The sequence below is a fragment of the Cervus canadensis genome, chromosome 9, assembly GCF_019320065.1.
Source record: "Cervus canadensis isolate Bull #8, Minnesota chromosome 9, ASM1932006v1, whole genome shotgun sequence".
Classification (NCBI taxonomy): domain Eukaryota; kingdom Metazoa; phylum Chordata; class Mammalia; order Artiodactyla; family Cervidae; genus Cervus; species Cervus canadensis.
The window spans coordinates 42,727,224-42,753,827 of record NC_057394.1 but is presented as its reverse complement, the minus strand read 5'-3'; the positions used below and the strand labels follow the sequence as shown (position 1 = coordinate 42,753,827).

Sequence of the window (26,604 nt, the reverse complement as noted above, 5' to 3'; positions counted from 1 at the left end):
ATACCTTATTAATTAAACAGCCAAATAGTAAATCCTGTCTTTAGCAGAAATTTCACCCCAAAGTGGGGTCTTTAGCATAGCTGAATTACCAGTTGACAAAGTTAAGTTTCAAGAATCCTGGATTGGAGTCATAGCAGGGTAGGCGGTAGATCCTGAAACTCATTTAGCATGTAACCTTGGTGGACAATATATTTTTAGTAAATGGCACAATAATATCTATTCTTCTTATGTCATATAAGCTTTGAGTTTATTCCCCAAACTGCTCTTCAATTTCCTTGAATGGTAAACTGGATGTATACATTCATAGTATGAAATGCAAGCATCAGCAAGATAATATGTTTCACATATAGAAAATATTTGGTTAGATACAGCAAATTTGTTTGGTGGAATATTTCTCTTAGGGAAAAAATTATTTGTAGAAACATTGATAAATGTACTAACCAAGTTTTAGATATGACTGCCGCAAACTTTTAATGGTTGGAAAATAGATATACACCATTTTACTTTCCCCTCTATTCTTTAACATTTCAAGTATAAGTTGTCCACTCCAGTTAGCTGATATTATCCACATGCTCTATGTATTGAAGAGAACACATAGGCAAAAAAAATTCTAAATTTCACAATTTGAAATGGTTAAAATATGCATTTCATGCTATACATCTTTTAACTACAATTAAAAATCACTGATACTTCCTTAACATCTTGTATTTATAATTATGTTATTTTCTGAAATAAAATGTGACTGATAACATTCGATCGCATATACATATTGGAAAACATTGGATTTCCTAATATTTCCTTTACATAAACTATCAATATTTTCTTTGGTTTCTAGGTTTCTGGTATTTTTCCACTACCCAACAGTAACACTCAATTACATGTTTTACACTGACTCAAAATGAGGGAATTTCTTTCTATTGATAGTTCCTGCATGATTATCAAGACTTTCATTATGGGATAGGAATTTTCTAAGCATTATTGCTAACTGTCTCAAGTGAGTAATCACACACACACACACAAAAATCAATAGAGATTGCACTTTGTGTCAGCATAGTATTTAGGAGGAAATAAGCTTATTTTGATGAAAATATATACTCCTTGATTTATGAGAGGTCAAGCCACAAAACTTGCCTATTTTTGCAGAATAACTTGTCAAGTTTTTTTTTTTTCATTATTATTATTTTTTTATTATTATTTTTTTTTCCAGTGGGTTTTGTTATACATTGATATGAATCAGCCATGGATTTACATGTATTCCCATCTGAATTAAAATTTATTGAAAAAAGATACACTGATAAAAGCAAATTTTTTATTATTTATTAATTATATTTAACATTTACCTGGAGCTATTGAAGACATTGTATAACATTTCCACTATATGCTTTAAACAATTACAAACATTTGGCATAAAATAATGTGCTTATTAATGTACCAAGTTTGAAAAGTAGGGAATGAGGGTCTGAAGTCTGCCCTCCTTCTGACAATGGCCATTAACACTGCAAATGAATGTATCATAGATTTCTCCCTCAAAATTCTAAGATATTCTATGAACAAAATTCTAAAGGACTTCAACATGCAATGGATATATATATATATATATATATATATATATATATATATATATATATAACATTCAGAATAACTGGTTTCCATGCTTACACTGAACTCATCATAAGGCAAAAGCCTTTAATAGTATTGATTCTCAGTGTGATCAAAAAGCAAAGCATTATGGTAAGCTTAATGAAAACAATCCTTTGTGTTTGCCAACTTCAAATTGCTAATACAGTTGCAATAAAATTCAACCATCTTCCTGGATGATATATGCAGCTTTGATTTGTTTTCTGAGTGCAAGAGGCAAGCATGAATCTGTTTCTCTAATTGTCCTCAAAGTTTAGGAAAATTAGGAAAAAGCATGTTTGTTTAATAAAGCATCATTCCACCTCCTGATATGACCACATCTGATTAGGAAATTAGGGCAGAATCAATCAGATTCTGTCAGATGAAATATCATGTCTTCTACTCTTGAAAACCTCTGGAATATCATCACAGATTATAGAACATTGAACCAGCTTTAGTCAAGAAATTATCCATGTCACAAATCTTTATCTCTCCTTTTAACTGCCCAAGAAAAACGAGCCTTTGGTAACTCTAGTTATTGTATGCTACAATACAAAACAAATTACCAATAACCATTCCTGAACTAACATACGACCAGATAGTGTTCCCACAGCAGTTTGATGTTCTCTTGTTTCCCATAATTCTGTTTCATCTTCTACCTCTTTTGATCTCAGTAGATAAATCTACCAAAATCTTTTTTCTTGAAGAATTTTCATCTCCAGTTCTCATTCTTGCCCTCTGATATAAAAATAACCACTCCAGCAAATAAAATCTCTCCAAAAATATAAGTCAAGGTTGCTTGATGACTACTACACAGGCACCGGCTCTCCCAATATTCAAGGAAGCCATCTGTTGAAAAAGATGAAATATGATTTAAGACACATTTTATTGTCATGGAAAAATATACATATTATAATGTACTTAAATAATTCATTCATATCCATGAAAATCATTAATAAATATAATTCTCATTTCCCAGTGTATCCACAAGTAATACAATAAACATGGAAACAATGAAACTGGCATTTATATAAAATAATATGAATATTGAAGTCTTTAAAGCCTACAATTAATTGTGGAATTTTTGATAAAAGTAATAAATTCTTTAATGATATTTAGTGAAGTGAAGCTTCTATAGGAAAGTTTCCAACAAAGATTTTTTCTGTAGCTTGCCTGGACACATTTTTGAAGAAATTTCAAATTGATAGCTTGGAGTATATTTTAGGTGAAATAGTTGCTTCACTATTGAAGTCACTGGGAAGTCATTTCCAAAGATATTATACTGAATAAAATGTGCTATGAATTCATTCTAAACAGAGACATTTAATGATGTGATTTCAGTATGCTGTCATCAATAGAACATAATTACAGTTGCTACAGGGCCTATTTTAAAATCCATATTATGAGTATTATTGTTATTGATTAGAACTGAGATTTTTTTTTTAAGAACTGAGATTTTTAAAAAATAATCCTGAATATGAAATTGGCTAGAAATATATTGAAAACAATGATTTTAAAGAATTTTTAATGAAAATTTATTCCATGGAGGTAAGCTAAGAATTTAATAATTTGAAGTTTTTGAGGTCAATGATTTTTAGATACAGTTTTCCAAGAATAATTCATTCACATAAAAATATCAGGTAGACTAGAAATTACAGGATATTATTTCAAACTGAAGATAAAATGAATCAAGTGTAGCAAATGAAGTAGCAGAGAGCAAAATAACTTCAGATCACACACACTATCTTATTGATTGAGAAAGGACACTATCTCACCCTCTACATATGAAAATTACCACCATTATCTAATTATACATTAGTTCTTTTAATTGTGCTTATTGTCACCTGCTATCTTTCTATAGGTTAAAACAGAAATAGAAAATCTTCTCATATCATTTTTTTGTACCTTTCATTTAATACAATATCTTTTTTAAAAAGGTTAACGTTATGTCTCTTTTTTTCACAGATATTTGCTCAAAGTGAAAGGCAAAAAGGAGCATGTGATATATTGATAGCATATTGTGTATTAAGAATAATTTTTGTTGATCACCACAGTCACTTTTATAATCCCATCATATGTTGTCATCTCTATATTACAGTGAATGGAGTATGAAGAGATATAAATCTGGTAACAGTTAGGCCTACAATTTGCAATATTTCTGACTCCAAATTGCACAGTTTCCATTGTCTGTCTTTTAGTTTCCAATGATTTTCAAGTGTTGTTTCATGTCAGAGCCATCTAAGGAGCTTTTACAAAATATAAGTACTCAAGGCCCACCATTCAATAGGAATGACGTGAGTTCTGAGTAGGATTTTTGAAGCGTTCCCCAGATGCTCTCTGATGTTCATTCAGCACTGAAAAGTACTATGCATAGTTCCAAATGAAGTATACCTCTATCTACATTTGCATCTATGTCTCTATACATGCTTATATTGCATGTAAAAATGAATCTCTGCCCCCCACCACTGCCCCAAGTTTACTCTTCTTTCTAATATTTCTTTTATCCTTATACTCAGTTGCTCAAGACAGGAACCTAAAGCATATCTACAGCCCTTAGTTTCATTTCCCTCAACCTTACAGCTGAATAACATCAAGTCTTATAATTATCTCTCCTACCAACTGAATTACACCATTCCTACTATCTTCAACTAGTTCAGGTTACAATTTCACCTTGAGTGTGAAAGGGGAGTAAAATAACCCACTCCAGGATATGCCATTTTGGCACGTTGATTATTTCGAATTAAAGATACTTGAGTGATACTTCATGCAGAAGGGGCACTGTGACCCCCCTTTGACCCCTTAAAGCAGGAGATAAATGTTTCATGTGAAATGGTACCCTCTCTCTACTAGGAGCGTAAAAGGCATCCTTATCACCAGACATAAGGAATTTAGGGCCAAGAAGGCTGTGTCAGAAAACCTTGTAACTTCTTCACTAATTTACTACCTAATCCCAAACCACTTTGTCTTCTAAATTCTTTATGTATTTATTGTTCCTTTGTCTAAAACAAAATAAGAGCTTCCTGCTCTTGGTCAATTCTTTGAGTCCATATGGGATTTCCATATGTATAAAATTAAGTTTGTTTTTTTTCCTATTAATTTGTCTTATGTCAATTTAATTTTTAGATTAGCAAAAAAAAAAAAAAAAATGAAGGAAAGAAGGAAAAAATTCCCACCAATACTTCACAGTGAATTAGTGAAGTATATCCTAATAAATTTATGATTTTTCTTTCCCCTAATCAATTTTCCCATCCTATCAAGTGCAGTTATTTTAAAATAAAATTCTGATTATTTGCTTTCCCTGCCTAAAGTCCTTCATTAACTATCCTTTTGGCTCATGGTAAAGTCAAGATTCTATAACATGGTTTCTCACCTTATATCATAAAGACCCATTATATCTCTCCAAACTTATTCCTCATCACTTTATTTGTTGCTCAATAAAGCATGCCATGTGTTCTCTTTCCCATGACTCTTTAAAAATTGTTTCTTAAACCAAACCACTCCCCATATTTTTATCTGTTTAACTATTATTTATTTGCCATGCCGCATCCTATCTATATAATTTCCCAAAAGAAGATTTCTCTACCCAACACACTTAAGTTCTAGCATAGTGTTAAGTATTTCCCTTACTCCAGCATTTATCATTCTATTTTAAGCATTTGATATATTTTACATAAGCACATTTTAAATATTTGAGAGTTTTCCCTCTCTTCCCCTTGGTTCAGTTTTATCTTATTTAATACATAGTTTGACAATCTGCCCTTTTCCCTCTCCAGCATTATACCTTTCACTAAACTATGATAATCTAAAAAGGTTGGCATGATACCAGTTATTAAACAGCAATCCAAGATGTAAATATCTTACCAGGCTTCCCTGAAACTCATTCTAAATATCTTACAGATTGATTGTATGCAAATGAACTAAACCCATGTACAACAGAGTAAACTGAGTTGCAAAAATAATTCACAATTTATTCACTTAAGAAAGTTTCACACATCTTTTACCCATGCTAGCAACTATGCCAGTCTTTGGATATATGACAGTAAATGACATATTGTATTTGTTTTTTTTATAGCTGCAGGTAGATGCAGCATGACAGCACTATGACCATGTACCAAAGAAACACTTGAAAGGATGATTTTACTCAGGCTAGAGGAAACAAAATTAAAATTTTCTTTTTATGTTTTAAAGCACACATATTTTGTTTCAAGTCAAATGCAAAAAAAAAAATTAAGTGGCAAAATCAAGTTTATTTAAAACACAAATACACACACTCATGCAAGCATGTACCTGTGTGTTCTGTATGTAACCATGTAAGACATGTATCTGGCAAATATTCCCTCATCTGTTTTCATTATTTCCAATTCTAGCTAGCTTGGGAAGTTTTTCAAATATACATCATTACATATTTCAATGTAATTTGCTTATTTATTCTAATGTTTGCCCATTTGATGGTGTCAAAAACAAGTGAAATAACCAATTGATTTTGTCCATCTGTGGAGTAAGTGAAGGGAAAGTGACAGGCAATATACAGCAAATATGAGAACTTTCTCTAGTAGTGTGGAACCCTGAAAATTTTCCAAAGTGATTTTGTGTGGGTTTCTTGATGGCCTCTTGAAAGTCTTAAAAATATAAAGAATGAAAAGATAGGGATATAAGATCTTAACTTAGGAATTTTAAAGTTAATGTCTATTATACTAAAATAAATTTGTTCTAAAACATTTTAAATACTACTTTGCTATTTGTAAGATACTATATGATCCAAAAGAGTATAATAAAACATAGATGAGGGAAGATGGCTGTTGGAAGTTTCTACCCATTAATAGTACATGCATTATTCTGACTTCAATTTTAGAGAAATGATAAGCATAATGGATCACTACTATAATATGTAATGAAAATATTATATCATTTATATGCCCATAAGCCTCCTTTATTTAATATTCAATTGTAAAAGTAGTTCATTTAAGATATGTAACATTGAATTTGTACTTCCTTAGCAAATCAAAAATAATCCATGCATTGCTCCCTTTGTAAAACTAGGAACTTGGGAATGTAAGGAGTTAAAATATATCTTCTAAACTCTCAGTACAATTATTATAGCTTATTATATGTTTTCTTCTCCCTAGATAAAGAACACTACTTTTTCACAATTAAAGTTAAACACAGAAAATCACAGAACCTAGTTCTCCAAATTTACACTGGTCTTTCCTCCATTCTACCTGTTTTCTTCCTCCTTTGTCAAATACATCCGTCTTCATTGAAATCAAAGAATTTCCCCTTAGGGAAGAGTAAGAGTCGTAAGGAAGATACTTTAGCCTGACCATGAAGAGTTTGATTTTGTACTTCCAACTCAGTCTATTTAATACTGTAGTTGAACACATATCATCAAAGGAAGTCATGTATCTTTAAGAGTAAGAATTTCTTTCAGAAATTTACTTGAATCAATGTTCAAGTTCTTCATATAAATTTTAGTCAATTTCTATGACCAAAAATAAAGCCCTCTATACATTAAGGAATATGAGAAGACAATGTTACTATTCTGCTTCAACTAAGTAAGACTCTGGAATTTAAATGTACCAATTGGTGGGAAAATGGTTTTTTATTTTTTTTTTGAACTGTTTCTTGATTTTTAGTTTCTGATAAAGCAGAGAAATAAGAAATATTGAGAGATTTGGGAAAAAAAAAAGAAAGTTAAGACAAATTGAATATTAAAACAAAAGTCTGAAAACATACCCGTTCCTTTCATTACAAGCAAGTCTATAGTAACTGTAAGCTTAAGGTATTTTCCACCATAATTAAGGTGTCCTACCCTTATGTTTCCCCAGTGATCACACACACCCCAACACACATTCTCCAGATATTTGACTGGATTGGAAGCTTCTCTGAACATGATCCTGAATCTCTAATTGCTGTGTATAGTTGAAGGTTAACCTAAGATCAGCCAATTATTTTTCTCCATCTTCTTGACCAAAGTGTTCAGCCAGGAATGAATGCATTATGCAACAGACCATTCAGGCCTCTTTGCTATTTGTTCTGGGGAGCTTTTTGAACAAAGTTCTTTTGTTTTATGACTATGGCTGTGAAGAGCTCCATTTGGAGTTTCCAGCAGCACCATCCCATGGAATATTCTTTCTGCCATAGGTAGCAAGGAACCTAGCAAACATAGTCAAGCAAAAAAAGGGAAGCAGAAAGCTAATTTCTACAAGATTCTATTCATTTGATTTTGTTATCTATATAACCAGGCAAAGTTAAATATTTGTGAACAAATATGTTCCACTTTTATTTTTTGTTTCAGTTGATTAAAATTCAGTCCCTGTCCCTTGGCATGACATAATAAAATGGAAATCCCACTGAAGCATAAACTCCACTTTCTAACATAAATTTTATTGAAGTATAGAATACACAATAGAAAAGTACACAAAAGTATATGATTTAATAAACTTTTTATAAAATGAACATGAAAATGAACAAATATCAGTCACTTTGAGTTCAGAGTAATTCAACTAAATACATGGTTGTAGGTACACATCTCCTCCACAGGAAGTAAATGAAAAAAAATTCTTATATGTGAAGTGACTCATGCTTGCAACAGTCTTACCTGGGTCCATTCATTAGTTTGTGGATCATAGGATTCCATAGTGTTGAGGTATGTCTGGCCATCATAGCCACCAACAGCATATAATCTGTCACCAAGAAGACAGACTCCAACAGCATCTCTGGGCATACTCAAAGGAGCCACCATAGTCCATGTGTCTGTTTTGGGATCATACCTAAAATAAAAAGATGGTAGGATATAACATATTATAATCACATTCAACTTTACTATTAGGTATTAATGATGCTCTTTCAAAACAAGCCATGGAAAAGAAAACTTAGCTTTTTTCCTAAAAACTCAATTATTTAAACAGATGTTCCAGAGCCAATATTCACAATATTCAGGCTTTCTATTGTTTAAGGTATTTTAAAAATATAGCTAGACTGTTAACTAGATGGATGCAGAGTCATTTCACAAAAGTGAATATCATTATTTTTCCCAAGAAAGACAGATATGAAAATAAATATTTTTTTACAATGGAATGAGGTTCTTTCAAGAAAGTACAAACAAAGTGCTATGGTCATGAAACAGAAGTAATAGCTAAAACCCTGTGGAGAATTAAAAAATAATTCACTTTTGAAATCTTGGGAGAATTAAAAAATAATTCACTTTTGAAATCTTCTTTAAATAAGGTCTGAAAGTCTATCCTAAATTTGCTAGAAAAAAAGAAGATATTTGCACAAAAGAACACAAGTGCTAAAAAAAAAAGTGCATGGACCTAGTTTTTGAGAAAACTAGGTGTGCAGTGTGTTTAGGATCAAAGGTATAAGAAGAAGCATTGTTTAAAAGGTGATATTTGATCAGCTAATAGATGACTCAATTCTCAGAGTAGGAAAGTATTTCATGTTTCTTCAATAGGAAAATAAGAAAACTTGAAACTTGAGGAAACAATTACAACATGAACAAACCTATGTTTCTGTGACAGTCACTTGGAATTCACTTGAAGGGAGAAATTGGTAAATCAAGAGATTGAAGCAGAGGGTCCAAGTTACTACTTTTTAATTTTAACCAAATATTAAATTTTCAGATAGTCTGATTACCATACATTAAATACAAATATTGTATAGGTTGGGTGGTAAAATCACAAAGAATTCCTTGGTTAGGGTGCTTTGCTTCAGTTTAGAAGGAATGGTTAAACCACTTCTTTGCTTTTAACCTACAGTTATAGGTTCAGATACAAAAACATCTAGTAAGAACCCAGTAGAGTAAGTAAATGTAAAAGAAGAATGGATGGAAGTTTTTTTTTTTAATTTTTTATAATATTTTTACAAACATATAATATATATGCAAATATATTCTTAGTTTGTTTTTCTACTCTAATCTTGCTTTGAAATTTTCAACCTACAGATCCCCAAAACAAACAAAAGAAACAAACACAAACAGGCAAAAAAAAAAACCCACAAAAAACCAAAAACCTATAATTTATTGAAAATAAAGAAAGTTGTTACAAGAGAAATGACTGGGTAGACCCCAGGGATCTGGACTTTATATTTCACAGAGAATACTTCACCCAGGACATTACAAGCATTTACACACCATGATTGGAGAAATTATGACAGCCAAGGTAATATATGTGAAATGAGAGATTGGTTGAATGCCTGCAAAACCAGAACCATGTTAAAGCATAGGCTGTCAGGCAAATAACAAAAGTAATTTTGCATGTTATAGTTAATAAATGTAAAATGTCACAAATAGACACAAGCACACACAGACACAAATGCAAATATGCAATCTATGCCAGCAAAATATTTAAGATATTTACATTTCTACTATGAATGTTTTGAAATATATAAACATAAAAAAAGAGGAAAAAAGGAAAAACACCAAGAGGAATCAAATTGTACAATCCACAAAGTAAAACATTTTACAGTTAACTTGACAATTTTTCAAGGAAAAAAAGTGATAAAATGAATAACTACAAAGAAGTAGCTGTTATAAACTAAATGTGGCTTTAAAATGTAACAAAATAAACTGAGTGAAACTTACTCAGATTCCAATTTACAGAACAAAAATATTAAAAGATGCTTAAGACATTTTGGAAATTTTAATTCTGGGTATCAGATTTTAATAAGAGATTATTTAAATTTGTATTAATTATAATAATGACATTGCAATTAAGCTGCAAAAGTAAAGTTGTGATCATATTTCATTGTTTCTGGGATGAATTCAGAAATGTTTTGAACTAAAATGACATGTTTAAGAAGTACTTTAAAATACTTCAGAAAAAAATACTGTAAAGGTGAAAGGATGAAGCAAAAATGGCAAATTGGTGATGGTGGTTAAAGCTGGATAATAAATACAAGTAAGTTTTATCTTGTTTACTTTTTGCCAGGAAGTTTTTTTTAGTTAAGATAACCTTAAAAGGAAGAATGTATAATACACCTTAATTTCGGTGAAATGTGAACATCTTTTATATTTTATTTTTTCTCCAATAGAAGCAAGTCTGCCTTTTGTCACAATCGCTTCACTTAAATAGCTTTCTCTGAAGTCCTATTTCAGTCCCCATATGATTGTTATTCAGCTCTATAGGATTTTTTTTTTTCTCAGCTACTATCTACACAACAGACTTTGTTGATTGCTTTTCAGAAAGGGAGAAAAACTGAGACAAAATCTAACACTAATTGCACTAAGGAATAATAAATGCATTTCTGAAGGCTTCTGAAATTTTAAGTAAAGCTCAAATAATGAAGATTCTCATACACTAACACCACAGGAAAATTAAGAAAACACAAGTACCTCTTACAGGGCTTCCCTTGTGGCTCAGCTGGTAAAGAATTCACCTGCAATGCGGGAGACCTGGATTTGATCCCTGTGTTGGGAAGATTCAGGGATCTGGAATAAAAGGGAAAGGCTACCAACTCCAGTGTTCTGGCCTAGAGAATTCCATTGACTATACAGAGGGTTCAGACAAACTTTGTGTGCACCAGGACCCAGAGACCCCACAGAGACTGAGACAGAACTGTGTCTGAGTGTCTCCTGCGGAGGTAAAGGTCAGCAGTGGACTGCTGCAGGGGTAGGGGCTCTGGGTGCAGTAGACCTGGATATGGCACAAGCCCTCTTGGAGGAGGTCGCCATTAACCCCACCATGGAGCCATCAGAACTTACACAGGACTGGGGAAACAGACTCTTGGAGGGCACACACAAAACCTTGAGTGCACCAGGACCCAGGAGAAAGGAGCAGTGACCCCACAAGAGACTGACCCAGACATGCTTGTGAGTGTCCAGGAGTCTCTGGTGGAGGTGTGGGTCGACGGTGTCCTGCTGCAAGGTTGGGGGCACTGACTGCAACAGTGCATGCATGGGCCTTTTGAAGGAGGCCGCCATTGTCTCCATCACCTCCACCATAGTTTGGCCTGAGGTTAAATTACAGTGAGGGAACACAGCACAGCTCATCAACAGAAAATTGGATTAAAGACTTACTGAACATGTCCCTGCCCAGCAGAACAAGACCAAGTTTCCCTCTCAGTCAGTTTCTCCCTTCAGGAAGCTTCCATTGCCTCTTATCCTTCCCTATCAGAGGGCAGACAGAATGAAAACCGCAATCACAGGAAACTAACTAGTCTGATCACATGGGCCATGGCCTTGTCTAGCTCATTGAGGCTGTGAGCCAAGCCATGTAGGGTCACCCAGGGCGGATGGGTCATGGTGGAGAGTTCTAATAGGACTTAGTCGGCTGGAGACAGGAATGGCAAACCACTTCAGTATTCTTGCCTTGAGAACCCCATGAACGATATGAAGAGGCAAAAAGATAGGACACTGAAAGATGAACTCCCCAGGTCAGTAGGTGCCCAGTGTGCTACTGGAGATCAGTAGAGAAATGACCCCAGAAAGAATGGAGAGACAGAGCCAAGGCAGAGACAACACCCATTTGTGGATGTGCCTGGTGATGGAACTAAAATCCAATGCTATAAAGAGCAATATTGCATAGGAACCTCGAATGTTAGGTCCATGAATCAAGGAAAATTGAAAGTGGTCAAACAGGACACAGGAAGAGTGAATATCGACGTTTTAGGAATCAGTGAACTAAAATGGAGGAGAATGGATGAATTTAACTCAAATGACCATTAAATCTACCACTCTTGTCAAGAATCCCTTAGATGAAATAAGAGTAACCCTCATAGTCAACAAAAGAGCCTGAAATGCAATACTTGAATGCAATCTCAAAAACAACAGATTGATCTTGGTTTGTTTCCAAGGCAACAATTCAATATCACAGTAATCCAAGTGTATGCCTGAACAGTAATGCTGAAGAAGCTGAAGTTGAATGGTTCTGTGAAGACCTACAAGACCTTCTAGAATTAACACACAAAAAAGATGTCTTTTTCATTATAGGGGTCTGGAATGCAAAAGTGGGAAGTCAAGAAATACCTGGAGTAACAGGCAAGTTTGTCCTTGGAGTACAGAGCGAAGCAGGGCAAAGGCTAATAGAGTTTTTTCAAGAAAACACACTAGTCATTGCAAACACCCTTTTCCGTCAACACGAGACAACTCTACACATGGACAACCTGGTCAATACTGAAATCAGATTGATTATAGTCTTTGCAGCCAAAGATGGAGAAGCTCTATAGAGCCAGCAAAAGCAAGACTGGGAGCTGATTATGGCTCAGACCATGAACTCCTTATTGCCAAATTCAGACTTAAATTGAAGAAAATAGGGAAAACCACTAGACTATTCAGGTATAACCTAAATCAAAAACCTTATGATTATAGAGTGGAATTACAATTAGGTTCAAGGGATTAGATGTGATAGACAGAGTGCCTGAAGAACTATGACGGAGGTTCGTGACATTGTATAGGAGGCAGTGATCAAGACCATCTTCAAGAAAAAGTGCAAAAGGCAAAATGGTTGTCTGAGGAAGCCTTACAAATAGCTGTGAAAAAAAAAAAGAGAAGTCAAAAACAAAGGAGAAAAGGAAAGATATACCCATTTGAACCCAGAGTTCTAAAAATACCAAGGAGAGATAAGAAAACCTTCCTCAGTGATCAATGCAGAGAAAGGAAAACAACAGAATGGGAAAGGCTAATAGAGATCTCTTCAAGAAAATTAGAAATTCCAAGGGAATATTTCATGCCATAATGGGCACAACAAAGAACAGAAATGATATGGACCTAACAGAAGCAGAAGATACTAAGAAGAGGTGGCAAGAATACATAGAAGAACTATACAAAAAAGATCTTCATAACCTAGATAATCACGATGGTGTGATCACTCACCTAGAGCCAGACATCCTGGAATATGAAGTGAAGTGGGCCTTGGGAAGAATCACTACAAACAAAGCTAGTGGAGGTGATGGAATTCCAGGTGAGCTATTTCAAATCCTAAAAGGTGATGCTGTGAAAGTGTTGCACTCAAAATGCCAGCAAATTTGGAAAACTCAGAGTGGCCACAGGAATGGAAAAGATCAGTTTTTATTCCAATCCCAAAGAAAGGCAATGCCAAAGAATGCTCAACCTACCACACAATTGCACTCATCTCACCCGCTAGCAAAGTAATGCTTAAAGTTCTCCAAGCCAGGCTTCAACAGTACCTAAACTGTGAATTTCTGGATGTTCAAGTTGGCTTTAGAAAAGGCAGAGGAACGAGAGATCAAATTGCCAACATCCATTGGATCATTGAAAAAGTGACAGAAGTCCAGAGAAACATCTACTTCTGTTTTATTGACTATGCAAAAGTCTTTGACTGGGTGGATCGCCACAAACTAGAAAATTCTTCAAGAGATGGGCATACCAAACCACCTGACCTGCCTCTTGAGAACTCTGAATGCAGGTCAAGAAGCAACAATTAGAACTGGACATGGAACAGCAGACTGGTTCCAAATCGGGAAAGGAATACATCAGGATTGTACATTGTCACCATGTTTAGTTAACTTACATGCAAAGTACATCATGAGAAATTCTGGGCTACATGAAGCACAAGGTGGAATCAAGATTACCGGGAGAAATATCAATAACCTCAGCTATGCAGATGACACCACACTTATGGCAGAAAACAAAGAAGAGCTAATGAGCCTTTTGAGGAAAGTTAAAGAGGAGAGTGGAAAATTTGGCTTAAAACTCAACTTTCAGAAAACCAAGATTATGGCATCTGGTCCCGTCACTTCATGGCAAATATATGGGGAAACAATGGAAACAGTGACAGACTTTATTTTCTGGAGCTCCAAAATCATTGCAGATAATGACTGCAGCCATGAAGTTAAAGGACACTTGCTCCTGGGAAGAAAAGTTATGACCAACCTAGATAGCATATTAAAAAGCAGAGACATTACTTTGCCAACAAAGGTCTATCTAGTCAAATATATGATTTTTCCAGTAGTCATGTATGGCTGTGAGAGTTGGACTATAAAGAAAGCTGAGCACTGAAGAATTGATGGTTTTGAACTGTGGGGTTGGAGAAGACTCTTGAGAGTCCCTTGGACTGCAAGGGGATCCAACCAGTCCATTCTAAAGGAAATCAGTCCTGAATATTCATTGGAAACCCTGATGTTGAAACTGAAACTGCAATACTTTGGCCATCTGATGTAAAGAACTGACTCATTTTAAAAGATCCTGAAGCTGGGAAATATTGATGGTGGAAGGAGAAGGGGATGACAGAGGATGAGGTGGTTGGATGGCATCACTGACTCCATGGACATGAGTTTGAATAAGCTCCAGATGTTGGTGATGGACAGGGAGGCTTGGTGTGCTGCAGTCCATGGGGTTGCAAAGAGTTGGACACGACTGAGTGACTGAACTGAACTCAAGTGAATGGAAATGAGTACATGTTATATTTAGGTAAAATTTATAAATAATGTCCTATGCTTAAAAATAGACATCATTCTTTTCTTATTTTACAAAATTTCTGAGGAAAATTTAAAATATTTAGTGCATTCTCCTGGAAGATCCAGATCTTTGAATTATCTGTTTTCAGGGATTGGTAAGTGTTCAATAGCAATCTTTTCATTTGCATCAGGCAGTTGTGATGGTATTTAAACATATAGAGCTGGAAAATCAAACCAAGTCAAGACAAAAACTGAGTCCTAACCCTACTGCCTCTGACACACTTTTTCTTTCCACTAGATATTTATGAAGTATCACACAAATTTAAAATTAGCCAATAATGTTTATCATTATTTTCACATTAATTAATCAAAATTGATTTTTCTGTTTAAAGAAGTCCATGGATCCACCTCTCAGCCTGGTGATACACATAATTTTGCCCTTCAGAAGGAAAAACAAAACAAAACAAGTCTTTGTTAGCGTAGGAGAAGACCCACAGATGTATAAGCAATTTCTGACTATAATGAACAGTGAACTCTATCTTTACCAGTTCATATTTTTGACAAAATTTTCTTCTAAGCATTTTTTATTTTTTGCCTCAGGTTGCCTGTTTATAGAAAAGAAAAGAAAAAACAAGCAGGGGAACTGTCTTTATGTGTTTAGCTGTCTGCCTTTCCTACATCTCACCTTGGCCTTCATGGTCAGAATGTGAGTTTTGTATCAGGGACTCTATTAAAGTTTATAGCCCAAAGGCAAGGGATGCATCAGTATATAGTGGCTAAAATTGGCTGTAAAATGAAAACTTGCTGAAGGCATATGATAGCCACAGAACAAAAGTTAGTTTCTCATTGAAAAGCCCTATTGAAAAATTTGAGATATCATTACTTTTTCAAGCATTGTCACTACATAACTTGAAGATAAAAATATATCATATGCTTAATGGGCAATACAATTAAATGTCTGCTCCCTATTTCAACATTTTTTGCTTATTTTTATACAAAAATATTTTTTAAAGTTAAATTGATTTCAACTTTTCAATGAAGGTATAAGAAAAAATCTGTTTTGATTTAGGGCGTATTCTCAAATAGAAAAGAATCTGCCTGCAGTGCAGGAGAAGTAGGTTTGATCCGTGGGTAGGGAAGATCCCCTGTAAAAGGGACTGGTTACCCATTCCAGTATTCTTGCTTGGAGATTTCCATGGGGAGCCTGGTGAGCTATAGTCCATAGTATTGCAAAGAGTCAGACACGACCACGTGACTAGCATTTTAAATTTCACCTTCATATTCCACTACATCTACTCTTCAAGGTTGTTGTGATTCAGTCACTCAGTCCTGTCTGACTCTTTGCCATCCCATGGGCGGTTGCATGCCAGGCTTCCTTGTCCTTTACTATCTCCTGGAATTTGCTCAAACTCATGTCTAATGAGTTGATGATGCCATCCAAACATCTTATCTTCTGCTGCCCAGTTCACCTTCTGCCCTCAATATTATCCAGCATCAGGGTCTTTTCCAGTGAGTCAGCTCTTCCTATCAGATAGCCAAAGTATTGGAGCTTCAGCTTCAGCATCAGTCCATCCAATGAGTATTCATGATCGATTCCCTTAAGATTGACTGATTTGATCTCCTTGCTGTCCAAGAGGTTCTCAAGAGAGCACCACAGTTTGAAAGCATCAATTCTTCTGTGCTCAGCCTCCCTTTTTTTTTTTAAATTAACTTATTTATTTTAATTGAAGGCTAATTACTTTAAAATATTGTAGTGGTTTTTGCCATACATTGACATGAATCAGCCATGGCTGTACATGTGCTCCTCATCCTGAACCCCCCTCCCACCTCCCTCCCCATCCCATCCCTTAGGGTCATCTCAGTGCACCAGCCCTGAGCACCCTGTCTCATGCATCAAACCTGGATTAGTGATCTATTTCACATAAGATAAGATACATGTTTCAATGCTATTCTCTCAAATCATCCCACCCTTGCCTTCTCCCACAGAGTTCAAAAGTCTTTTCTTTATATCTGTGTCTCCTTTGCTGTCTCACTTATAGGGCTATCATTACCATCTTTCTAAATTCCATATATATGCATTAATATATTGTATTGGTGATTTTCTTTCTGACTTCACTCTGTATAATAGGCTCCAGTTTCACCCACCTCATTAGAAATGATTCAAATGCATTCTTTTTAATAGCTGAGTAATATCCCATTGTGTATATGTACCACAGCTTTCTTATACATCCATCTGCCGATGGACATCTAGGTTGCTTCCATGTCCTGGCTATTGTAAACAGTGCTGTGATGAGCATTGGGGTACACGTGTCTCTTTCAATTCTGGTTTCCTCAGTGTGTATGCCCAGCAGTGGGATTGCTGGGTCATATGGCAGTTCTATTTCCAGTTTTTTAAGGAATCTCCACACTGTTCTCCATAGTGGCTGTACTAGTTTGCATTCCCACCAACAGTGTAAGAGGGTTCCCTTGTGCTCAGTCTTGTTTATGGCCACCTGATGCAAAGAACTGACCCATTTGAAAAGATCCTGATGCTGGGAAAGATTGAAGGTAGGAGGAGAAGGGGATGACAGAGGGTGAGGTGGTTGGATGGCACCACCAACTCAATGGACATGAGTTTGAATAAGCCCTAGTAGTTGGTGATGGACAGGGAGGCCTGGCATGCTGCAGTCCATGGGGTCACAAAGAGTTGGACATGACTGAGTGACTGAACTGAACTGACACGTCTGGAAGTTCTCGATTCCCATACTGTTGAAATTTTGCTTGAAGGATTTTGAGCATTACCTTGAAAGCATGTGAAATCAGTGCAATTGTGCAGTAGTTTCAGCATTGTTTGACATTGCCCTTCTTTGGGATTGGAATGAAAACTGACCTTTTCCAATCCTGTGGCCCCTGCTGAGTTTTCCAAATTTGTTGGCATAGTGAGTGAAGCACTTTCACAGCATTATCTTTTAGGATTTGAAATTGGTCAACTGGAATTCTATCACCTCCACTAGTTTTGTTTGTAGTAATGCTTCCTAAGGCCCACTTGACTTCATGCTCCAAGATGTCTGGCTCTGGGTGAGTGACCACACCATCGTGGTTTTTTGTAAGACCTTTCCTTCTATAGTTCTTCTGTGTATTCTTGCCACCTCTTCTTAATATCTTCTGCTTCTTTTAGCTCCATACCTTTTCTGTCCTTTATTCTGCTCATCTTTGCATGAAATTTTCCCATGGTATCTCTAATTTTCTTAATAGGGAAATAAAGAATCTCTTATTTCTTAAAGAGATCTCTAATTTTTCTCATACTATTGCTTTCCTCCTTTTCTTAGTATTGTTTACTTACGAAAGCTTTCTTACCTCTCCTTGCTGTTCTTTGGAACTCTGCATTCAGATGGGTATATCTTTCTTTTCTCCTTGCCTTTTGTTTATTTTCATTTCTCAGCTTTTTGTAAGGCCTCCTCAGACAACTATTTTGCCTTTTTGCATTTCTTTTTCTTGAGGATGGTTTTGATCACTGCCTCCTGTACAATGTTATGAACCTCTGTCCATAGTTCTTCATGCACTCTGTCTATCAGATCTAAGCCCTTGAATTTATTTGTCATTTTCACTGAATAATCATAAGGGATTTGATTGGTTTATGGAAGACCTACAAGATCTTCTAGAATTAACACACACACACACACACAAAGTCCTTTTCATCATAGGGGACTCGAATGCAAAAGTAGGAAGTCAAGAGCTACCTGGAGTAACAGGCACATTTGACCCAGGAGTACAAAATGAAGCAGATCAAAGGCTAACAAAGTATTGCCAAGAGGATGCACTGGTTATAGCCAACATCTTCTTTCAACAACACAAAAGATGACTCTGTGCATTGACATCACCAGGTGGTCAATGCTGAAGTCAGACTGTTTTTATTCTTTGCAGTTGAAGAAGGAGAAGCTCTATACAGTAAGTGAAAAACAAGACCAGGAGCTAACTGTGGCTCAAATCATGAAGTTCTTATTGCATAATTCATACTTAAATTTAAGAAAGTAGGGAAAACCACTAGGCCATTCAGGTATGAGCTAAATCAATTCCCTTCAAATTGAGGGGAGGTTAACTGAACCAGAGAAAGTAAGGATTAACTCTTTGATTCCTCTCTGGTGCAGTTTTATCATTAGAGCTTTAAAAATTATTTAAGTACATGTAAATCCATGGCTGATTCATGTCAGTGTATGACCAAAACCACTACAATATAAAAATATATATATTTAAACCATTGTCAATAAACAGAACATATAGTATTTCTAGGCAATCTGAATGCTAGTAAAATATAACTTTTAAACAAATACCTTTAACATTTCAAAATTAAGGAGAAATAGATTCTTTTATATATTGATAATTATTTTCTCTGCTCATATAACAGAAAATTATTACTAGTATTGTGAGCACAAATGATATATTTTTAAATAGTTGTCTCAACGTGAAAATAAATTTTACAGTTTGATACCAGGATTGATAGCCTTCCATCTGTATAAGACATCACATTTCATATTTTCATGTATGTATACCTTCAAAGCCAGCATTCCAGGCATAATATCCCAGGACAGCAGATTAATCTGTCACTCCCTGTGTCCATCCTTTCACTCCAAAGATAACACTGGTCTCACAAACCATTGAGGCAAATATCTAATCATAAACATAAATTAGTATAGCTATGTATGGCCTAGGTTAATAATTATTGCATCTACATATAAAGTAGGACCCCTGTTTTTATGTAGGAGGATGTCCATCTATTGTATATATTTCTATTTGAACATAATTAGCTATCAAAGAAATAGCAAAATTATACATGCACAATAATAGAAAAGTGATGGCAAAACAGTCAGTTAGTCTTTTCATGCTGTACTCATTTGACTGGCTCCAACAATAATATCTTAAGGAGAATAAAGATTAATACTTATTAAAAAGTGCAAAAGTGTCTACCTAACATTTTAACCTTAAACAATTCAAGTAATTACATTTTTGTAAAAAAAAATAGGATGTCATATGTATATATATATGAATTAACATATGAATATACCATATAAGCCTTAGTATAACTAAGCATCCATAATTAAAATAAGTCTCTCCTTTATCTTCAATGCTCAGAAATTCTTTTTTTTTAGAAATTCTTGGATTATATCAAAACCAAAAGGTTGCAATGAGAAATCAGGAGAAATGAAAGAATTCAAAATTCTATTCTTGCTTTATATGTTAATGTTTATGGTACTTTTAAAAGAATTATTTAATTAAGTGGATAACGCGTTTAGACTACATGTAAAGACAGCAAATCTTGTTATTTTATTTTTTAACAAAGATATAAAGATGATAAAAAATCAAGTCATAAGATGGCAGTTCCCAGCTCACCTGGGAAGATGAGCTTGCCAGGTGATGCAAGTGGTAAAGAACCCACCTGTCAGTGCAGGTTAGATATAAGAGACGCAGGCTTGATCCCTGGGTCAGGAGGATACCCTGGAAGAGGGCGTGGCAACCCACTGCAGTATTCTTGCCTGGAGAATCCCATGGACAGAAGAACTGGGTGGGCTACAGTCCATGTGGTCGCACAGAGTTGGACACTACTGAAGTGACTTAGCATGCACACATGCATGATGACACTAATGAATTCCCATGGACAGAAGAACCAGGCGGGCTACAGTCCATGGGGTCACAAAGAGTCGGGCATGACTAAGCACATAGCACACTGTTATTTTACACGACTTTTTCTGTTATGACTATAGTAGAGTTTGGGAGACTTTGAACAAAAGTTGTATATTTATTATAAGCAATATATCAAAAATTGTATATTTATTATAAGCAATATATCAAAAATCGTGAGCACTGCTAATAGTGTTTGATAAAGTATGATATAATTTTCAACTAATACATGAATAATGCTTACTTAATATTTTTATCCCATCAAAAATTTTCTATTAAAAGTATGCCTAAAATATATATAAATCAAGAATCCTCAGCTTATGATGATGGAAATGGCTATTCACATGCAAATAGAGAAATAAAAAGTCAAAATTTATCTACATATCTTTCCATCAGTTCATCCAAACAGCCATCCATCCATTTCTTTTAAAATCTGTCTATCTATCTTTCTGATTACTTATTTACAGTAGATCTCATGAGGTTTTTGCTTGGAGAAATTTGAGGTTTTTTTTTTTTTTTAACTTATTGTCTAATGACTCAATAAATGTTTGTTGAGTGTTTAATCAGTGCCAGGAGTTGAGCCAAGTGGAAGAATATAGGCATAGACAAGATAATCTTGACCAGCACATAGAATCTATTTTAGTGGGAAAATTGTTGTAAAACAATTTTTTATTATGTTGATACAATTGAAACAAAGGAAAACTCCATTGCACTTCCAGGCTAAGTCTGCATCTTGAAAATATTCCTCTGGCTACTCTAAAGGGAAAAGATTGGAGAAAGCAAAGTGGATACTACAAAGGCAAGTTCAGGAAGTTGCTTTGATCTTGGAACCCCTTTCCTATTAAGCTTCATTACTGATATGCAGGTTTAAAGACAAAGATGCTCCTGATCTCTTATGAGCCAGCAACACTACTGATGTCTTCGAGCATATTTTCTGATCCTTTGCCTGATTTCCAGATTTGTTTGTGATCTTAAAGTTCTAATTATTCATTTCCTTATCTCTTTATTCTAAAACATTTTAAGATCTATCTAGCACAGTGAAAAGTACACACAAAGCAATATTTATTGAATAAGTAAACAGATGGATGAATGTGCTCTTTCTAATGAATTGTGCTTTCTGAGTCTAAATTCTGCTAGAACTTAGTGCATTTTTGGACACCAATTTTGTTCACTAAGACATTCTCACTAGAGTGAGACTTGCCTGCAACATTAGATTTTACTCTTCCATTAACTTTTCTAGATTTCCTGTTCTTACTCAGTCCTTGCTGTCTTTTCTGTTTTACTTTGAGATACCAAGGTCCCTTGCATTTAAGAAAGCCCAATTCTACAATTTTTGATAGATGTTATATAACTGTACTTTACTAGTTTATAACGTATTTACATTTTTATAAGTAGAGAAGGAAATGTCAACCCACTCCAGTACTTTTGCCTGGAAAATCCCATGGACAGAAAAGCCTGGTGGGCTACAGTCCATGGGGTCACAAAGAGTTGGATACAAGTGAGCATGCACACATACACACTTCTATAAGAAATCATTGTAAAACAGTTTTGATCTGTGTACCTATTCATTTATCCATAAAACAGCATTTACATTACCTGCTATTCCTAATGATTTGTTTGCCTATGGTTATACACTAAGAAACATTCCTTACTTTATATGTGCAAAGTAATTCTACCAGGGCAGCATTATATATCCTGATTTATTGATGAGTTACATGTGAAATCATCAATATAGAATATATGTCATAAAAAGTGCAAAAATGTTATCAACCTGTCACATGGTATGAGCTTGGATAAGAATAATGATGGTGCTGTGTGCTTCTGCATTACCTAAGCTATTCACCCTTATTATACTCCTATAACTTAAAATAACTGTGCTTATTTAAATATAATTTTGCATTATAAATCTATTTCTAGATTGTGTTATTTATGCCTCTGTTCACAAACATCATTTTAATACATTACAGAGTAAACTTAAGAAAGAATATGTGTATGAAATATCATTTAATTAGTGGCATTCATATATAAGATATTTGCTATGAAATTCAAAGGCTTGTCATATTCCTCTTCTTTGTCATTTTTTCTCAAGAATTTAGCAGAGGAAAATGTGAATAACCTGCCATTCCGTTAGCAGTATTTTAAAATAAATGATTATATGTTTGTGTGTATAAAAGTATACATCTATTAATTTGTATTCTGGCCACCATCCTCACTGTAGTACCTATAGTTCCTAATTTCACTGGATAAGATAATGGAATGAAACTATGGTAAGTTTAATGCCACTCTATATATAATATATATATATATATATATGTAAATCTACAGTCCATTTCATAGAATAAAACTATTGTTAGACATGTTTCTGTATTTTATCCAAGAAGTACCTCAAGTTTGAACAGAGCCAGTTCATTAGAAACTCTTTCCAATGACTTTATTCTCAGTAAAAATGCTCATTAATTTTTAAAAAAAAATCATAAATGAGAGAGAGCCCCTTTCTCCCACTGTCTATTCTACTAACAAACACAAATACAAAGGACTTGGTCTCTTAATATTAAGAGGAAAATTGCTATGATCATCAGTATGATATGCCAGACATCTCTTGTTCTTCTCCCAGGTACAAAATCAGATAACGTCTTCCCACACTCTGAAAACTTCAGTGGCCATGAGATTGAGTTGTCAACAAAGTATGAATGAAGGAGAATTATATTTTTAATGCTTGAAGATTGAGTCTTTATGAATGGATGAACATTGTAGCACTACTCTCTGGTTTTCCCCTTCTGACATTGAAAGCAACAGGTGCTCATATTTTATCTTATATCTCATTCTGAGTACCAGAGAAACAAAATCATGGCTCTCATGGGTATGCAGCACAAACAAGAAAAAGAGCTTACAGTGTGAAGTCACTGAGAATTTTGAAGTTATTCATTATAGTAGAATTACTTATCCTACTCCAGCTGAAAAAAAATTCAATATTCTCTAATCTCACTTCTTCATATATCAACATGTTTCCTTATGTAATCAGTTCAGTCACTCAGTCATGTCTGACTCTTTGAGACCCCATGGACTGCATGCCAGGGTTCCCTTTCCGTCACCAACTCCTGGAGTTTACTCAAACTCATGTCCATTGAGTCGCTGATGCCATTCAACCATCTCATCCTCTGTCATCCCCTTCTCCTCCTGCCTTCAATCTTTCCTAGCATCAGGATATTTTCAAATGAGTCAGTTCTTCACATCAGGTGGCCAAAGTATTGGAGTTTCAGCTTCAGCTCATTTCTTCCAATGAATATTCAGGACTGATTTCCTTTAGGATGGATTGGTTGGATATCCATGCAGTCCAAGGGAGTTTCAAGTCTTCTCCAATGCCACAGTTCAAAACCATCAATTCTTTGGTGCTCAGTTTTCTTTATAGTCCAACTTTCACATCCATACATGACTACTGTATGTAGAAAACCAAAGCTTTGACTAGATGGACTTTTGTTGGCCAAAGTCTGCTTTTTAATAAGCTGTCTGGGTTGGTCATAACCTTTCTTCCAAGGAGCAAGCATCTTTTAATTTCATGGCTGCAGTCACTGTCTACAGTGATTTTGGAGCCCAAGAAGATAAAGTCTGTCACTGTTTCCATTGTTTCCCCATCTATTTGCCATGAAGTGATGGGACCAGATGCCATGATCTTAGTTTTCTGAATGTTGAACTTTAAGCCAACTTTTTCACTCTACCCTTTCACTATTATCAAGAGGCTCTTTAGCTCTTCTTCACTTTCTGCCATAAGGGTGCTGTCATCTGCATATCTGAGGTTATTGATATTTCTCCCGGTAATCTTGATTCCAACTTGTGTTTCATCCAGCCCAGCATTTCTCATGATGTACTCTACATATAAGTTAAATAAGCAGGGTGACAATATACAGCCTTGATGTACTCCTTTCCCAATTTAGAACCAGCCTGTTGTTCCATGTCCAGTTGAAAATATAAATATCACTATAAGTCTCTGTAATTCTTACTGCACATGACATAATATTGCTAAGTGATGTGCAGCTATGAAAGAGAATTTTGTTATAACCATGCCAGAAGTGTGTCCATTGTTGGACGAAGACTGAAGCTAAGGTGACTTTTCACTCCAACCTCTGTGCACCTGCCATTTTTAGGAAGAGTTAAAAGAGGGTCTATATTTGTGTTATACTTCAAGATCATAGAGAATACAGTTCTAATAAATCTGTCTTACATTGCAAAAGGTATGGCATTAAACAAAGCTCATAATTCATCTTTGCAAATTTGAAGTGAGTAGTAGAACCAATAAGACAGGATGAATAAAACAAATAAATGAAATGTTCAATTTTTAAAAGAAAATTAACAAATATTCATACATTTAAAAATGCTTACAGCTTTATTTTAAATGAACTTTTAAAATATATTCATGAGAAGTTTAAATAAATATTACTTTAGGATTATGTGAAGAAAATGGTAAGGTTTCAAAAAATATTAGTTGAAAAGGAAGGAAAGAAAGAAAGAAGGAAGGAAGGAGCGAGGATGAGGAAAGAAAAAATAAGACACAGTATAGTGTGTGTGTGTGTGTGTGTGTGTGTCTGTGTGTGTGTATGTGTGTGATACACAAGCAAGAGAAAGAGAGAGAAGGAGAAAGGAAGAGACTAATGAAACAGTTCTAGGAGTTGAATTAACTTTCTTAGCTTAGGCAGACTGGGCATATTTTGTTGATATGGTCACTTGCATTAGGTATCAATGTAATTCACATCCTGTCTTTCATTTTAACCACGTATTGGGTTCTCACCTTTCTACATAGTCTAGTAGCCGAGAACAGTGGTTTGAAGCAGGAGCATCATGACCTCCTACCGCATAAAGGAAACCATCGCACGTGGCCACTCCAACACCTCCTCTCCGCTTACACATTGGAGCACACATATTCCACTTATTTGTGTGAGGATCATAATATTCCATTGAACTCAAACAGGAGCTTCCATCACGACCACCAACTGAATACAACCTAAAAACACAATTGAGAACACATGATTTAGTATTTCAGTCTATACGACAAATGGAGGAAAGGAAAATTCCTTGAAAAATAAATTTTCAATCACAACCTGAGCCTCCAGTGTGTTAAAAAAATGTTACTTCGCATGGAAATTTTTGTTAAAGGTACTCTATAACTAATTTTCTACACCTGGAGTTCCTATGATTCTAATATACTATACACTAGATGAAATTAAAATTACTATAGTTTTCTAACCTCTACTATTTTTAGAATATTAGATTAAAACTCTTTTTACAGATATAATTAAATAATCTTAGTGTATTATTTTAATAAATATCAAGAAATGTCTATTTTAAAAATAATAAGATATATGTATCTTTAATTTTTCTTGAAAATGAGGATAATCAGAAAAAAATCAATTATTTTTCTTGTTGTTCAGCAATTGATTTTTCCAGTATGTATATCATACTTATTTCTTGTGCCCTGTATTCATAGTTTAGAACACTAAATAAATGAAATAATCTATACACATTGTCATACTATCTTAATCAGTGTTTATACTATAGCTAATGTGTTATCTGGATAGACAAAATGTTATAGGAAAAAAGAGTACAACAATATTAGCCTGAGTAAATATTGCTGAAATTTACTTGATGCACTTATTTTGCTATTTTATTACTGAGAGTTATGATCAGAACCCAGGAAAATAAATATTACAGCATAAATTTTACTTAAAATACATTCATAAATACAGAAGTAGAAATACATCACCTATTCCTAATAAAAACACTTTTTGCTTATTTGATCCTAGTCATGAAGATTGTATCACATTAAGATACAGAGTTGTACTTATTTATTTACCCATTTATTCAGCACATAATTTTGAAGGCCTAGTATATGTCACATACCATCCAAATTTTGTGAATGTATCAATGAAGAAAACTAGAAGAAAATTCCCTGCACTCAATTCTACTCGAGGGTGTACAGCCAGAATA

General features: G+C 34.6%; 1 protein-coding gene across 2 annotated transcripts in view; it reads right to left on the bottom strand.

Moving 5' to 3' along the window:
* Window positions 1-1,347: 1,347 nt before the first annotated feature.
* Window positions 1,348-26,604, bottom strand: part of KLHL1 (kelch like family member 1) — a 476,190-nt gene continuing 450,933 nt past the window's right edge. For both annotated transcript variants that reach the window (XM_043478165.1, XM_043478166.1), the window contains 3 exons: window positions 25,409-25,621; window positions 8,216-8,387; window positions 1,348-2,466 (listed from right to left, as the gene is read on the bottom strand). In XM_043478165.1, coding sequence (XP_043334100.1) covers window positions 2,407-2,466; window positions 8,216-8,387; window positions 25,409-25,621 — 445 coding nt within the window. In that variant the 3' untranslated portion in view covers window positions 1,348-2,406. The remainder of the gene's footprint in view (window positions 2,467-8,215; window positions 8,388-25,408; window positions 25,622-26,604) is intronic.